At 47.3% G+C, this 16,130-nt stretch overlaps 1 protein-coding gene across 1 annotated transcript in view; it reads left to right on the top strand.

Moving 5' to 3' along the window:
- The window catches only part of PEPD (peptidase D), a 168,177-nt gene extending 153,240 nt beyond the window's left edge, over window positions 1-14,937 (top strand). Inside the window, exons 13-15 of the mRNA XM_083370686.1 lie at window positions 9,848-10,032; window positions 10,492-10,683; window positions 14,464-14,937. Coding sequence (XP_083226812.1) covers window positions 9,848-10,032; window positions 10,492-10,683; window positions 14,464-14,604 — 518 coding nt within the window. The 3' untranslated portion in view covers window positions 14,605-14,937. The remainder of the gene's footprint in view (window positions 1-9,847; window positions 10,033-10,491; window positions 10,684-14,463) is intronic.
- Window positions 14,938-16,130: the final 1,193 nt, after the last annotated feature.

Raw genomic sequence — 16,130 nt, forward strand, 5'->3', positions numbered from 1 at the left:
GGGAGGGAGAAGTGAAGGATTAGTGCAGAGGAGGAGGTGCGTCATCTCCACTTTTGCATGTTAGTTTCTGCGTGAGTTCTCTGCCCTTTTGCTGTTTGGGTATAGCGCCCTGTGGTTAATGCTGGGCTAGGGGACTATTTTCCAAACAAAGATTGCATTTATGTTGGGAGCTGTAGATCAGGTATGAGCAGGGACCCGGTTTGTAGGGGCCGAGCCCAAAGCAGAAGTCCTGTCCCCTTCTCTTGTTGCTCTTCCCTTGCTCTCTCTCAGCTCTTACATCTTCTGGGGGGGGGCAGCTGAGAGGCTCCCCCTTCCTTGGACTTGAAGCAGGGGGCCTCCTGCACAAAAATGGAAGGACGCTTTGATTCCCATAGTGGATGAATGGTGGCCAAAGTTGACTGAATTAACAGGGATGGCTAAAATCGACTGCTTTGATTAAAGGAAAAAAAATACTTTTGTTTCTGCTTGGAAACCACTTCTGGACTTTTATGCTTGAGGTGGGGGGGAAATGAAACTTTGATTTTGGGTTTTGCTGATTAGGGAGGTTTGTTGTTATAGAAACGGTTAGTTTATACCGTTATGTAAAAGTAAAAAGTTGAGATTTGATGCTGTTGTCTTATTCCACCGCACCAGAGGGAGTCTTTTCTTTCTTTTTCCCTTTAGCCCTATACTTTTCTCTTCCCTTCTCCTTTCCTTATTTTTCCACCATTTTGTTTTGTATTTTGTATTCTAAACTAATAAAAAAAAGCAGGAGCAGAGAGTCTCCTGAGCTGCCTGTTCATCCCCAGTTCTCTTTTCACGCAGACATTAACTAGCCCGCTTTTGCGTCAATAGTCATCACACCAAGGAACAGATGCAGCGCAAAGCCGGTCTCCAAGGCCTTGCTAAAGGCCAGCAGGGTCAGGGTGAGACTGTGGCTGAGGTCCCAGGAGGCGAGCACTGGGCAGCAAAGGCCCTCTCCTGCCAGATCCAGTGGAGATCCTGAAGGGCCTTGGCCTTAAGGACAGCTTTCAGATGGCCAGCCACCATGATTGATGGGGGGGAGGGAGGGTTAGGGTTAGGGAGGGAGGGTCGGGATTGGAGTGAAGAAATGTGGAGACAAAAATAGGAAGCTATATACTTAAGAAAGTTCAGCGGTCACCCAGAGGACTGGAATATATAGAGCAACTAAGGAGAATAAATATTGTGCTTCCTCCCTTTTCTGATAAAAACATCTGTCATAAATGAACGCACGTTCCCTTTTGTGGGATCTCTATATGGCGAATTCCCTCACCGTGGCACTTTCTGCAGTTCTTGGACCACCGGTGCCATCCTCCCCAGCCCAAATAGTTCGTGATGGCTTCTGTTGTCCAACACATTCGTGGTTGCAGAGAAGAGGCAGTATTGTAATTGTAAAAACATAGGAAGAACGGTTGCAGGAACTGGGCATGGCCAGTCTAGAGAAAAGAAGGATTAGGGGGGGACACGATAGTGGGGTTCCAGTATTTGAGGGCTGCCACAAAGATTGGGGGTCACATTATTCTCCAAAGCACCAGAGGGCAGGACGAGAAACGATGGTTGGAAACTGACCAAAGAGAGAAGCAACCGGGAATTAAGGAGAGATTTCCTATCCGTGCCCTTCCTGGCTGGTTTATGCAGCTAGGGAGAGGACACGAGGCTGGCTCCAGGCGGTTATATCTGCTTCTTTGAGTGAGGGTTATTTCCCCACCGTCTTGAAGGAGGCGGTGGTGAGACCTCTCCTCAAGAAGCCTGCCTTGGACCCAGCTGTATTGAACAACTTTCGTCCAGTCTCCAACCTTCGCTTTCTTGCGAAGGTTGTTGAGAGTGTGGTGGCGCATCAGCTCCCTCTGGTCCTGGATGAAGCGGATTATTTGGACCCCTACCAATCGGGTTTCAGGCCCGGGTACAGCACGGAGACGGCATTGGTCGCTCTGGTGAATGATCTCTGGAGGGCTCGGGATAGGGGATATTCCTCTGTCCTAGTCCTATTAGACCTCTCAGCGGCTTTCGATACCATCGACCATGGTATCTTGCTGCGGCGTCTCAGGGGATTGGGAGTGGGAGGCACAGTTCTTCGGTGGTTCTCCTCCTATCTCCTGGGACGCTCGCAGTCGGTGTTGGCAGGGGGGCAGAGATCGGCCCCTAGGTCTCTTGTTTGTGGAGTTCCTCAGGGGTCGGTTCTCTCGCCTCTCCTGTTCAACATCTACATGAAACCGCTGGGTGAGATCATTCGTGGTTTTGGAGTTGGGTATCATCAATATGCTGATGATACCCAACTTTTTATTTTGACCCCAAACCACCCCAGTGATGCCCTCGCTGTGATGTCCCGTTGCCTGGAGGCGGTTCGGGTCTGGATGGGGAGGAACAGACTTCAACTCAACCCTGACAAGACTGAGTGGCTGTACATTCCGGCATCCCGGGACATTCAAAATGTTCCATCGCTCTCTATGGGGGGTGAGCTCTTACCCCCCGTGGATAGGGCTCGCAACTTGGGAGTCCTCCTAGATTCACGGCTTACCCTGGAAGATCACATAGTGGCCGTGACTAGGGGGGCTTTCTCCCAGGTTCGCCTGGTGCGCCAGTTGCGGCCCTACCTGGACCGGGATGCCCTGTGTATGGTCACTCATGCGCTCGTGACCTCTCGCCTAGACTATTGTAATGCTCTCTACATGGGGCTTCCCTTGAAGACCACTCGGAGGCTCCAACTGGTACAGAATGCGGCCGCGAGAGTTGTCTTGGGAGTTTCCCGGTACTCCCATGTTACACCTTTGCTCCGCGAGCTGCATTGGTTACCAGTTGTCTTCCGGGTGAGGTTCAAGGTCTTGGTTATGATCTTTAAGTCCTTACATGGCATGGGTCCGGGATACCTCAAGGACCACCTGCTGCCGGCGTCAACTCCCCTCCGCCCTGTGTGTGCCCACAGAGAGGGCCTCCTCAGGGTGCCTCCAGTCAGGGAATGTCGACTGGTGGCCCCCAGGGGGAGGGCCTTCTCTGTGGGTGCCCCGGCATTATGGAACCAACTGCCGGTTGAGCTCCGGATGGCATCGGACCTCCGATCCTTCCGCCACGGGTTGAAGACCCACTTGTTTGAGTTATCTGGTCTGGCCTGAAGGGGAATATGGGTTTTTAATTGGTTTTATCATTTTACTATTGTTGTATTTTAATTGGGCATAGTTTAATTTTCTTTTAATTTTTGTATACCTATTTATATATGCCCTGTGAACCGCCCTGAGTCCCTAGGTAGAAGGGCGGTATAGAAATCCAATAAATGTAAATGTAACAGTGAGGACAATGAACCAGTGGAACAGCTTGCCACCAGAAATCGGGGGGTGCTCCATCACTGGAGGTTTTTAAGAAAAGACTGGACAGCCACTTGTCTGAAATGAAATAGGGTCTTCTGCTGGAGCAAGGGGTTGGACTAGAAGACCTCCAAGGTCCTTTCTAGCTCCATTCTGATTGATTGATTGATTAATTGATTGGTTGTATGATACTGAAAACCTCTCCCTTTAAAAGAAATTGTACATTGTACTAACAGAAACAATGAGAGTTTTGGGAGGCGTCGATGGTTCATCCGGAGCTGTCGGCCTTCTAAGTTGATTTTTGGCTTTTCTTGATATTCTGGCATTCCCTTTAATGAAATGCTTGAAATGCTTGTGCTGAATCTCTAGGTAAAGTAAAGGTAAAGGTTCCCCCGCACATGCGTGCTAGTCGTTTCCGACTCTAGGGGCCGGTGCTCATCTCCGTTTCAAAGCCGAAGAGCCAGCGCTTGTCCGAGGACGTCTCCGTGGTCATGTGGCCGGCATGACTAGGCGCCAGAGGCGCATGGAACGCTGTTACATTCCCACCGGAGTGGTCCCTATTTTTCTACTTGCCTTTTTACGTGCTTTCGAACTGCTAGGTTGGCAGAAGCTGGGACGAGTAACAGGCGCTCACTCTGTTACGCAGCACTCGGGATTCGACCTGCCAAATTGCCGGCCTTCTGATCGACAAGCTGTCTTTCTCCATCTTTTTTTTTTTCCTGTAGCCTTTCCTTTCTTCCTTTGGAGAAACAAAAACTTCCAGTGTCCTTGATCTCTACTGGAGTTTGCAAGGAAGTATTTATTAGCGTTTATTATACCTAACTGACAGGGACGCGGTGGCTCAGTGGGTTAGGATGCTGAGCTTGTCGATCAGATGGTCGGCAGTTTGGCAGGTCGAATCCCGAGTGCCGTGTAACAGAGTGAGCGCCTGTTACTCGTCCCAGCTTCTGCCAACCTAGCAGTTCGCAAGCACGTAAAAATGCAAGTAGAAAAATAGGGACCACTCCGGTGGGAAGGTAACAGCGTTCCGTGTGCCTTTGGCGTCTAGTCATGCTGGCCACATGACCACGGAGACGTCCTCGGACAAGCGCTGGCTCTTCGGCTTTGAAACGGAGATGAGCACCGGCCCCTAGAGTCGGAAACGACTAGCATGGAAGTGCGGGGGAACCTTTACCTTTACCTTTATACCTAACTGGGATTTTCTGCTGTGCTGTGATGAGATGAATGATGTAAGGGAGGGCTTTCCAGCTTGAAAGTCTTATTCAGCTGGTAGTTCTCGGCATCTCCAATGCAGTCTCAGTGAGAGATACACACGTTTTCACGTATAGTTCAGGAGACCCGATGGTTCAGTTAGCTTTTCAAACTCTGGCAGCCTGATTTCTACAGCAGACGTTTCTTCCTCCTCAGTTTCACACAGCTGACAGTCCACCTGTGCTGAATCGTGGCCTGGCCTGGCCTGTGGCTGGTCTGGGATGTTCGTTCTGGAGAGGAGCTGCTAATGCAGGAAAATCGTTTGCTTGGAGAGAGACTGGCACCGAGGAGTAGTTCGCTTGTTATTAATTCCAGGCTGGGCTTAGAACTAGGATTCCCTAAGTATTCTTTTTTGGTTACTTGAAGTAACCAAGGTTACTTCTCGATTAACATCCAGAAACAGCTCTTAAAATCTCCTTTGGGTCTACTTGTACATCGTCAGTGGTATAATTACAGCAAGAGGTTAAAGCTAGGATCCTTGCTACTCTCCAGAAATGCTGAAAAGAACCTTTAGAAAGATAAAAGTCTGGCACCCCTGCAAATTTCTGCTAAATCTGCAAGCTCTACGTGAAATTATTGTTGACTTGGTATTTGCAGAGCCTGTGTGTACTCTGCTAATTAATCCCACGCTGTCCTGTCCACACCAGCCCTTAGAAAGCCGTGCGGTTGAAAAGGGTGAAAAGTGCAATTTTCTTACAAGACTGTTAAGAAAGGATATTTATCGCTAAGGTTTTATTCACTGAAATATGATTTCCTACCTCCATCCAGAAAACAAAGCTCTCCTTAGAACTAACCCTGAGGAGCCCTTAGGATTTCCCTCCTGCGGAAGCAGCAGCTTTGCTCCAGTTGCTAAAGCCCACCGTGCAAAGGTGGCAGCTCCCCATGGCTTGGACTACAATTCCCATGCTTTGAAAGAGCAGAGCAGCTAGGATTGGGTCAGCCACGCAGGGTGGTCTGGATGATGTCCATGCCTAGGCAGGGCCAGGATCCTTTCTGGGTTCAGGAATCACCTCGAGGCAATTCTTTTTACAGCTTACAGCACCCTGGTTTTTTTTTTCTGTCTACCTCAAATTGGTGAGAACTTTGCTGGCAGTTTTCAGCAATTGTGGTTTGGAGGGTCACACGTGACCCCAAGACTTACCTGCTCTTGCCCTAAAAGTTTTATCTCTTCACCTTGGTCTCTCAGAGCGATAAAAAGTTTATGGGTGCCATTATGCATACGGCATTATTTAATGAGACTTCCTTATTGTTTTTATTATTATTGCAGATGTTCATGTGTTTTATTAGGCTTTGTGATTTCGATCTTCGACACCTACAGTTAATCAAAAAAAGATGGGCTTACAACTCTTTTAGCGAATATGTAAGACCTTGCACGGGCTATTAGTAGAGAAAGTTGATTAGAAAACAGGTCAAGTGTATTGATATAATCTGGTGATGTGAACGGCAGAAAATGAATCATAAACAATACAAGAAACACCTCCCTCCCCCGCCCCCAACCGGAATCTCTCTACTAGTAGTTACGGTGCTGAATGAGACGCTAAGAGGTCAGGACGTCCAGTTCGGCCTGGGGCATAAAGCCAGCTGGGTGGTTTGGGGCCAGGTCTACAACTAGACAGCCACTTCTGAAAATGTTGCCCCAAAATTCATAAGAGTCTTGTCCCTGCAGTCACCAGGAGCCAGAACTGACTTGATCAACCACAACCACCACGGTTCTTGGCACGGGTTGTTTTCTTGTGCTCCTGCAGACCAGCAGTTTGTAGTCTGCCATCTCCTTAGCACATTGATGTAGCGCCTAAATAAAAACATTAGCCCTTCACTCCTCCAGTTTCAGCCTATAAACTCCCGACAAACCTTTCCACAAGGGTGCCCGGAGCCCCACCAAGGCCATCTGCTCAAAGAGAGCCACGCCAGGACTTGTCACGTGGCAGCTGCACATGAGGCTGGTTCTGGCTCTGGCCGTGACCCCCACAGAGCACAGTGCACGCATGGCGTCTCTTCAGCATGTTGCTCCCAGTCGCTATGCTCAAGCAGGCCTTGGCTGCTGAGCTGTTAGCACCACCTGGGCTCCTCTGATTTGCAAACCACCTTGAGTTGTTCTTAGCTGGGCGAGATGCTCCTGTGGAATAGATGTGCAAGGCCTGCCTCTCTTCTTCCTGGCCTTCCTCCCAGAGACATGGCAGGGCTCAATTTCTGTTGATGCTCATTGATGGGAGAACGCTTCACTGCCTCCTCAGCTGCCTCCAGAAGCTGCCTCCTTCACTGAGGGGGCACAAAGCAAGTTGAAAAGGTGCAGAGAAATTGCACCTTCTCCATGGCTGAGGAATTGCCGACTGTTGGTGATTCTGCACCAACCAGAACCAGGCACGGCTCACTTCTTGGCTCCTTGTCTTGGTTCAGCAACCAGACTCTGGGGAGGATTCATCCACTGCAAAAAGGAGAAATGTGTCAAAGCCCCTGGGTGTGCAAGTGAAACCTCAGTGTGTCCAAGAGGAAAGAGCAGTGTGCTGCAGGTCACCCAGATGTCTGAAATAATAGTTTATTGGCACTCCTGGGGATGTCTCAATTCTCGGGATTCTGTCTAATAATGGATAGGAGTTGCTGGCTGGAAGCGGAAATCATGATTTTGCTTTGCAAATTCAGCCTAAGTAGTGGCCCTACTTCTCCCACTGATATTAATTTCATGTGGAGGGGGGGGACTGAGATACAATCCCTTGAGTCTCCTGGAGGCTTCTTCCTGCAACTAGTGAGCAGGGGCTCTCCTTGGATGGTGTCTACTGAGAGAGGAAGTGTCTTACTTCCCATTTAGACACTACTGCAGCTCCTGTAGCCTGGAAAATTACCATGGTGGGTAGAAGAAAGCAATAAAGGTGGGCCTTCTGGCATAAATCCCCAACCTGGTAGCCGATTGGCTCACAGGAATTTGTCCATCTCACCATCAGTTTTCCACCATTGGCTGGTTGTCTTGAGTGTAGATTTGCTTTTGAATAGTCCTTCTGCAAGGCTCACTATGCAAAGCAAAGGGAGAAATGCGCAAGCAGAGGGTTGGACTAGAAGACCTTCCTTCCAACTCTATTATATTCTGTATTCTGTAAATGCTTTTGGGGCCCAAGTGGCCAAATTCTTTATCCTTTTCTGATGCTTCTCTTCTTCTTTAGCACCTAAAGTGAGCTAGAAAATGAAAGGCAGTGATTTTAATAGCATTCCCTGGACCTCACGGAAGCTGGTTTCCTGACCATTAATATTGGGGGATTCCAAGGAGTAGCAGTGTTCCCCTGTTGGTCCCACACATTCCTCCTCAACTGGAATCCTTCCCCGAAGCTAAGATACAGTATTATGGGAAGCTGATACAGCATTCAAAGTCCTTCAGAGTTTGCTTTACTCTAAGAAAGCTTCTGCTGATAAAATTTCAGTCTGAAGTACTGTCCTAAATTGAAGACCAAGTCATGAGTTTTGGATCTTTTTTCTTAAGGGGGTTTACGTGGGGGCTAAATAGCAATAGCACTTAAGACTTATATGCCACTTTATAGTGCTTTACGGCCCTCTCTAAAGCGATTTATAGAGTCAGCCCATTCCCCCCAACAGTCTGGGTCCTCATTTTACCAACCTTGGAAGGATGGAAGGCTGGGTCAATCTTGAGCCGGTTAGGATCGAACTCCTGGCAGTGGGCAGAGTCAACCTGTAATGCTGCATTCTCACCACTGTGCCACCAATAATTTAAATACTAAATTATTTTAAATACAGTGAAATCCCAGATGCTGCCAGTCTGTGAGCAAAAGCAATAGCTTTTCAGTCTGCTGTGCCTTCTCTCAAGGCTGGGATGGGGGCTGAGTTAAATTATGAAATCAATTAAAGGGATGGGGGCTGTTTTACCCACCTGCCATTTCTAGATCGCAAATCTGGAACCAGACAGAGCCTTCGTTGTACTCATCAGCGCCACCCACTCAGTGATCCTGTAGTTAGTTGCCTGGCCTTACCCTTCAGATGTTCTCCTCACATCCAGAACCATCAACAAAACGAGCATCTGAAGAGTGAACCCAGGACATCTGTTGCAAGCAAGGATCATGTGGAGCTTTAATCCAACTCTTTTATTCCAAATATTATTTCTCGTTTTCACAAATCACACAAAGCACTTTGCAATCATTTTGTTTTAAATCATCCTCACCAGGAGGAGCCTTGTCCAGGCACTTAGTTTTTTAACTAGACAGGTCCTTGGTGTGTAGGAATTTGAAGATTGAGCTCCTCCTCAATACACCGTAAAAGGAGACAGACAAAGATGGGCAAAGCTTCTTTTGGCCAAACTCGGCTGAGGCAGACTCAGGAAAGCTGCTCTGAAGATTCAAGGCAATTCTCCAGGGCAAGAGCTTTGTAAGGCCGCCACGCAGACCTCAGAGTGCACATCCACAAAACATCACAAGGTGGATAAAGATGTGCCAGGTTCGGCAAGGGCATCTTCTGGGACGTAGTGGCAACGTAGTCTGCCAGTATTGCTGCTCTGACCCTACTTGAATCACCAGGTCAGATTCTAAGATGAAGCCCTCAAAGATTTTTTTTTTCTTACGACATTTTCCCCTCTGACCCACCTATGGCTTCTGCCTGTGCCATACATACATAAAGGGGGAGCTGAAACTTACCCCCTATTTCTTCTTTCCAGCTGGGCAAAGGTTGCATGTTTCTTTCAGACTAGGCTTGCCCAACAAAACTAAATCTAAAACTGACACATCTTATGTATTTACCAAACATCCTGAGCCATAAACCATAAAGAAGCTAGTTCATACAACACGCTAAGCCACAAGAAACTTTGGCGTGTTGTATGAATGCGTATGCTAGGGCATGGGTATCCAGCCTTTTGGCTTACCCTGGGCTGCACTGAGTGAAGAGCAATTGTCTTGGGCCGTATATAAAATATATAATTAATGTGCATAAATCACATAATGTTAAATGTTTATGATCTCGTGGGCATGAATTACCAGCTGTCTAGGGCCACATGTGCCCCGTGGGCCAGACACAAGTGTCTTAGGGCTTTCACCAGCCCAGGAGTTAACTAGGGCTTTAACTAGGAGAGCGAATTTGCGAACCTCCCGTGTTTTTTCAGTAACTTCAGTTTGAAAGGCAAGCAAACGGCTCCATTCCCAGGACAAGGCATTCAAGATGGGGCCCTGCCTACTATCTCCAGACGAACCCTCCATTGTGGGGTGGAGAATTCTCTCTGGTGGGACTCAGAAAATGGACATGCATAGTAAGAAAATGTCTATTTATAAGAATATTTAAGTAATAGGACTTTTCTTTTTTCCCCTAAGGGGTGGCCTGGCCTGAAATGCACCGTCTGGCAGACCGAGTCCATCTGGAAGAACTTAAGAAAATTGGCATTCTCCACGGCAACGTTGATGACATGGTGAAGGTCCATCTGGGTGCCGTATTTATGCCTCACGGGCTGGGACACTTTCTTGGAATTGACGTCCACGATGTAGGCGGCTACCCAGAGGTCAGTTCTGAACTCTCCACATTGTGCAGCCAATCCAATTCAGATCTGTTCCTGAAGCATTTTGCCCACTCATTAGGTGTGTTGAGCAACCCCCGTGTACTCCTAGGTTATGTCTGCTAACAAATGGCCGTGTGGGGGAGCTGCAGGCAAACCCTGAAACCACGAAAGGACTTTCATAGACCAGACTGGATCGGAACCATTCAGGCATCATAACGTCTAGCATATTTCGGGGGACCCACGTAGATCAGTATTCCTCCCAGGAACCTTTGAGCACGTAGCTTATCAGGAAGGCTTAATCTTATAACTACTGTCATGAACTCGGAGCAGTAAGGAACATCCTGGCCCAATCCATTAGTCTTTTCAGCTACCGTGGCCTTTCTTGTGCACTTCCATGTGGATGGAGGGCTGAAAGATACCACAAGCTTCTCCCTGAATTTATGCACCCGTTCCTTTTCCCAGGGAGTCGATCGCATTGACTTGCCGGGTCTCCGGAGTTTGCGAACCGCCCGTTCCCTTCTCGAAGGCATGGTGCTGACCGTGGAGCCTGGCATCTATTTCATTGACCACGTCTTGGACCAGGCCTTGGCTAATCCAGCTCAGGCCTGTTTCATCAACAATGAAGTCCTGGCACGTTTCCGAAATTTTGGTGGGGTGAGTAACTTCGTTAGGGCGCAAAGGTGGGCTGGGAAAGCGTGGCATCGATGCGAAAGTGTTTCAAAACACAAGTGCATGCAGAATGCCATGAAAGCGCACAACAGCCTTGTGGAGTAGACAAGTTTAGGTGGAATGAGACAAGGAATGGCCTAAAAATACCCAGAGGGTTGGCGCCTGACTGGAGTTTAAATCTGAACTTGGCCTCTTTGCAGTTCTAGGAAGTGATTTTAAATGCTCTGCCTTTAGGGAACATTTTCTTTTCATCAGCCAGTCTCCTAAGCAACACCAGTGCAATATGGAAGTCGTTTGTAGCAGCTGGGCAAGGTGGATCCATTTTGGGAAACTGGGCTTAGAACTCCGGTTCTTGTTCCAAAAGTAGCAGCAGCGTCTTTGAACCGTTTGTGTAACTCCAGGGGCCTCAGTCAGCTGTTGGGGGGGGGGGGGAAGGAGCAAAGTAAAACGAGGAAGGCGTCAGAGCAGCAGCCTTGCTATTGAGCTGGAAAACATCAGGTGGAGGAGGCCATAAAGGGTCAGCCGAGGGCAGAATACCAAGCCAGGGTTTCCCCTCTCCTCCGGGAGCTCTGGCAGCCGTCTCTGGCAAGCCTTGCAGACCTTGGCAAGTTTGTGGAATCACCCTACAACTGGATCCCAGACGCTGTCCAGAAGGGGCAGAAGGCATGCCGTCTCAGGGCTGTCTGGGAGCAGACCGTCAGGGGAGGAAATGTTTGGCAGACGCCGCCCAGTGATCTGCTGCAATGCTCACCGAACGTTCCTCTTGTCAGAAATCTCCACCAGAGTAGCACTGTGTCAAAGTGTGGCTCTTTGGCTGGGAGTTCTCTGAGTCATCCCGTCTTGGCTTCGCCTCCACGGCTCAAAAGCCGTGTGTGCAGAGTATACAGTCTTATCAAGCCAGGTGGGACTTTACCTTCTGCTGCTGAATTCTCTCCCTAGGTTGGAAAGGTTATCTCCGCTCGGGGCTGTTTCTTTATCAGTGCCTTTGAGCCAACCAGGATTCTGGGGCTGAAAAGCGTGTGTCACCGAGCGCTCTCCGTCTGCAGGGCTACTTAAGTGCTCCAGCAAATTTTGCTGCCTCAACCAGCCTAGAGCACAGTGGCCCTTGCCTGGAGCTCGTTTCCTCTCCTCGTAGCGAGGAACTCTCTGAAGGTCGCCCAAGTAGACCGCTGTCCTGGGACAGCCTCCGCAGGTGGTCCTTCTGAAGCCCCCATGTATCTGGGGCAGATCTCTTCCAAACACCTTCTTCAAGCAATGGCTGGAGAATGGATCTCTTTGAGAAGGCAAGGAAGCAATGGCCACCAGATTTGTCTAGAGCTGGTTCTCTACAGAGAAAAATAAGAATGCTGACAGATTTCTAGTCAGAAACTTCACAGAATTATAGGTTAAAATGGACCTTAGAGGACACTGGTCCAACCCACTGACCAAAGTAGGGGTCCTCAGACCATCCCAAATGGTCATCCACCCTCAGTATGGTTAACGTTCATTTAAAGGGCTTTTCTCAAGCCATTCCAAAAAACGTAATTTGGAATGGGAATCTTCTTCAGGAACCACGTGGGGGATCGAGAGGGCGGTTTGATACCGATCTGAATGTGCGGTTGTGCAGTTGGCTTCACCAAATGCCAAGTTCTGCAGGTCTGCCAAAGGCCTTGCTGGCCAGGAACGCTGTGATACATGGTCCCATAGAAAGGAAAAGCGACATTAAGTTCAAAATGGTTTGCTTTTGCGCATCTGCTGCCCAAGAAGCTGTGCAAAGTCTCCACAGTAGATGGTTGAGATGATGCTCTGTAGCATTCTGTGAAGACTTTCAAGGAGCTGATCCCAAATCCTGACAATTACAGGTTTATTGTTGGGAGAAATTTAGAAATGCAAGTATTACTATTGGCTCATTTTGATTTCTAGAAAGGGGAGAAAGTGGAGATCAACGTTTTGTCCAGGTAGAAGGTCTCTTTTTGTCAATTAAAGCAGAGCGGCTGTGTTTCCTGGGTAGTAAAGAGAGAGAACTTGTAGATTTAGCCTGAACAGCTGTCAGCAGCCTGCTGAACACATTCTGCCAAGTTTATTTAATTCTGGTCCATAATAACACTTAAATTAATCTTAAATAATGAAGATAATTTGACAGTCAGCTCACTGAGCACTTTAATAAGACTCAATGGCTGGCTTTGTTTGAATAAATGGGTTATTTTGCAAGCAGGACAAATGTTAAACTAGCATTATTTTTAGATCAAAATGCTAGGAGGTCAGAAACAATTAGAGGCACTGTATAGTGGGAATTACCAGGGTTTGTGTTCCTTTGGCTTTGACACTTGGATGAAATTGCTTTTATTGCAGCTTAGAGACTTATTAGCACATTTCTGATAAGATAAGGGATAATGACTGAGTCTGCATATTTAACCAGGAGAGATTAGGGCCGAGCCCAGAGATTGGGTACAGAACGGTGTGGCCTTTTCATTCACACCCAATGAGAATAGAAAAGGTCTCAAGGATCTTAGTAACAGTATCAGCTACAAAGCATCCCATGCAATGCCTCCTTTTTAAAATGCAAAGGGGCGAATAGAGCTTAACAAGCAGATAATGGGAAAGAGGAACATATTTATGTTGTGGCCCCAAAGTTGTACTTATGCTGGATCTTTATTTGAGGCGGTTGATCCAACTGGAGCTGATAACATTTTATGCAGGCAGCATATTTTCAGTGCTGAGCACATAATTTTTGTTGGTTATATTTTTACCTTATATCTCTAACCCTGTGTAATCAGATTAATTTGGGGGGGGGGGGTTTAACAAAATAGTGATCCACAAGCACATGATACAATCTAAGAATGGAACAGGGCTTCATAAAAGAACAACGTAGCACTACTTGCTTTGAGCTGGGTAGGAATTCTGTTCATGCAAATGTGCCACGCGTGGCTCCTGTTATCTGAGCAGGACCCCAAAGTGACAGGTGTGTCTGCAGGTCGGCTATTTTCACCCCTGCTAATCATTACGACCACAGCCAAGCCCAAAATTTCTGTTGTTAAGCGAGACATTTCTAAGTGAGTTTGGCTCCATTTTACAAACCTCTCTTGCCACATTCGCTAAGTGAATGACTGCAGTTGTTAACTTAGTAACAACATTGTTAACTGAATCTGGTTTTCCGATTGACTTTGCTTGTCAGAAGGTTGCAGGTGATCACGTGACCCTGGGACACAGCAAGTGTCATAAATGTGCGTCAGTTGCCAAGCATGTGAATTTTGATCAAGGGATGATGGAAATGCTGGAAAGGTTTTAAGAGTGAAAAATGGTCATTAAGTTGCTTTTTTCAGTGGCGCTGTAACTTTGAATGGTCACTATGTGTTGTAAGTTGAGGAGTACTTGTACTGGTGGCAAAGAACTGTCTCCACCCCCACCCCCCCTAAAGTGAAGGGTATTGAGAACCCAGGTTTTCTCTTTTAACCTAGAGCAGAGGTCCCCAACCTTTTGGGCACCAGGGACCGGTTCCGTGGAGAGAGGTTTTTCCGTGGACCGGAGGGGGCGTGGCTTTGTGTGCTGCCTGCATCCCGTGGATGGGGCTTTGCTTGTTTGGGGACCCCTGACCTAGAGAAAATCTCCTGCTGCTTCTTTGTGGAAGTATATCATCCCACTAGGAGGCAGGGAGGAAGCATAAGCAACAGAATTATTTTGATCTCAGTAAACAATTGCCAAGGCTTAAACTAAGCCTGGTTGAAATGGAGCCATGTCATTTTGCTCTGTCACTACCTCTGATCAGGTGTGTCTGTCTTTTCCCAGGTACGAATTGAGGACGACATTGTGGTGACAGCCAGGGGAATGGAATTGCTGACTTGTGTCCCTCGTACGGTTGAGGAAATTGAAGCTTTCCTGTCCGAGGCTCAGGGCAGCACCAAATCTTTTGCTTCAGCCTCTGGCTAGGTGTGCCAACTCCTCATTTGCGGTTGCAGCCTGCCCGGCACCTTAAGAAAAGCCTGCTTGTAAAGGGAAGAAGCCTTCAAAATCAAACTAATTTTTTTCCATGGGAAAAGGTGATGGCACAAACGACCAAATCTGATTATGCTTGACTTGATTCTCCATCTTGCCTCTTTGCAAGTTTTGCCCTGAATGATGGGTGCAACTGCCGTTAAGCAAATACAGGAATCAGTGCAATAGAATCTTCTCCTTTTTCTTAATAGCCAGTAAAGAGCACAAGTTCTGCCAATGAAATGAATGAATAAAAAGTGTTGCTTGGAAGATCACTTTGGCCTTCCGTATCTTTTTCTGAGATCCTCTTTTCAGTGCTCAGGTTTTGAAAGGTTTGACTATGTCTCAGTCGCCTTAAAGGGAGAGGTGGGAAAGAGCCCCCCCCCCTAGTCTGCTTTGGCCCCGCTTCCCACAACTCCCGGTCTCCTCCTTCCCTTTAGCCCAGGAGAAAGAGAAGCAAGCAACGTCTTGCCACTCAACTTCCAGACAAGGATTGCCCTCAGCCTGCTCACGGGAGTAGCTTCGTGACTGCTGGGTTCTTCTCAAGCGTGCAACTCCCAACATTTATTTCCTCCAGAAAGCATGCCCAATTAGGATGGAAAAATCAGCTTCACATTATGCCCAACTATCCTTGGCAATGGAGAGGCAAAACTTCACTTGAAATCCATATTCATTTTGCCTTATAGTTTGCAATTTGCATATATGCTTGAACACTATGGTAATCTTTGACCTATGACCAGATTTCCAGTCATAAATCATTATAGTCCTAAGTCATGGCACCTTTGTGACTGGACCAGACATTTTTTTTTTACGAAGTTGTTAAGTGAATATCCACGACGGTGTGAATTTGGGGGGGGGGGGCTGGAAACTAGCAAAAAATATTGCCAATTGTGGCCACAGGGGCGCTGCAACTGGTTGCAAAGGTGAACTGATTACCAAGTACCCAAAATGTGGTCACATGACCGCAGGGCTGGCAGGCCAGAAGTGCTTAATGGGCCCTAAGGTGCCCATTTTGGGCCCATCATAATTTTGACCTATGGTTAGGGAACTTCATAAGTCAAGGACTTCCTGTAATGTTTTACTTCAAAACAGAGTTTCAATTCCTTATATACTTTCCCTTTTGTTACACCTTTTAAATGAAAAGCCTGCCAACAAAAATCTGAAAAATGGCTCTTTAAAAAGCAGAGAGATAAGAAAGTATGGAACCTGTAGGACTAGGAAATTATACAAGAAGAATAAATCACAAGCAACTTAAATATGTATCAGATTTTCAAAAATATTTACAGAACACAAGTAGGAAAATAAAATGCCAAGGAATTAAAATAAATAAAATACTAATTAAAAGAACCAAATAGAATGTGAGCGTGCTTAGCAACTGTGTTGCAATAGATTTGTAAAGGGCGGAAAGATATAAATAGCTTTTTTGCTTCTATGATGTAATAGATAAATGTTTATCAGGGATAAATCTTAAAAAGTGATGC

Source organism: Vipera ursinii (genome assembly GCF_947247035.1).
Source record: "Vipera ursinii genome assembly, chromosome: 10".
NCBI classification, from domain to species: domain Eukaryota; kingdom Metazoa; phylum Chordata; class Lepidosauria; order Squamata; family Viperidae; genus Vipera; species Vipera ursinii.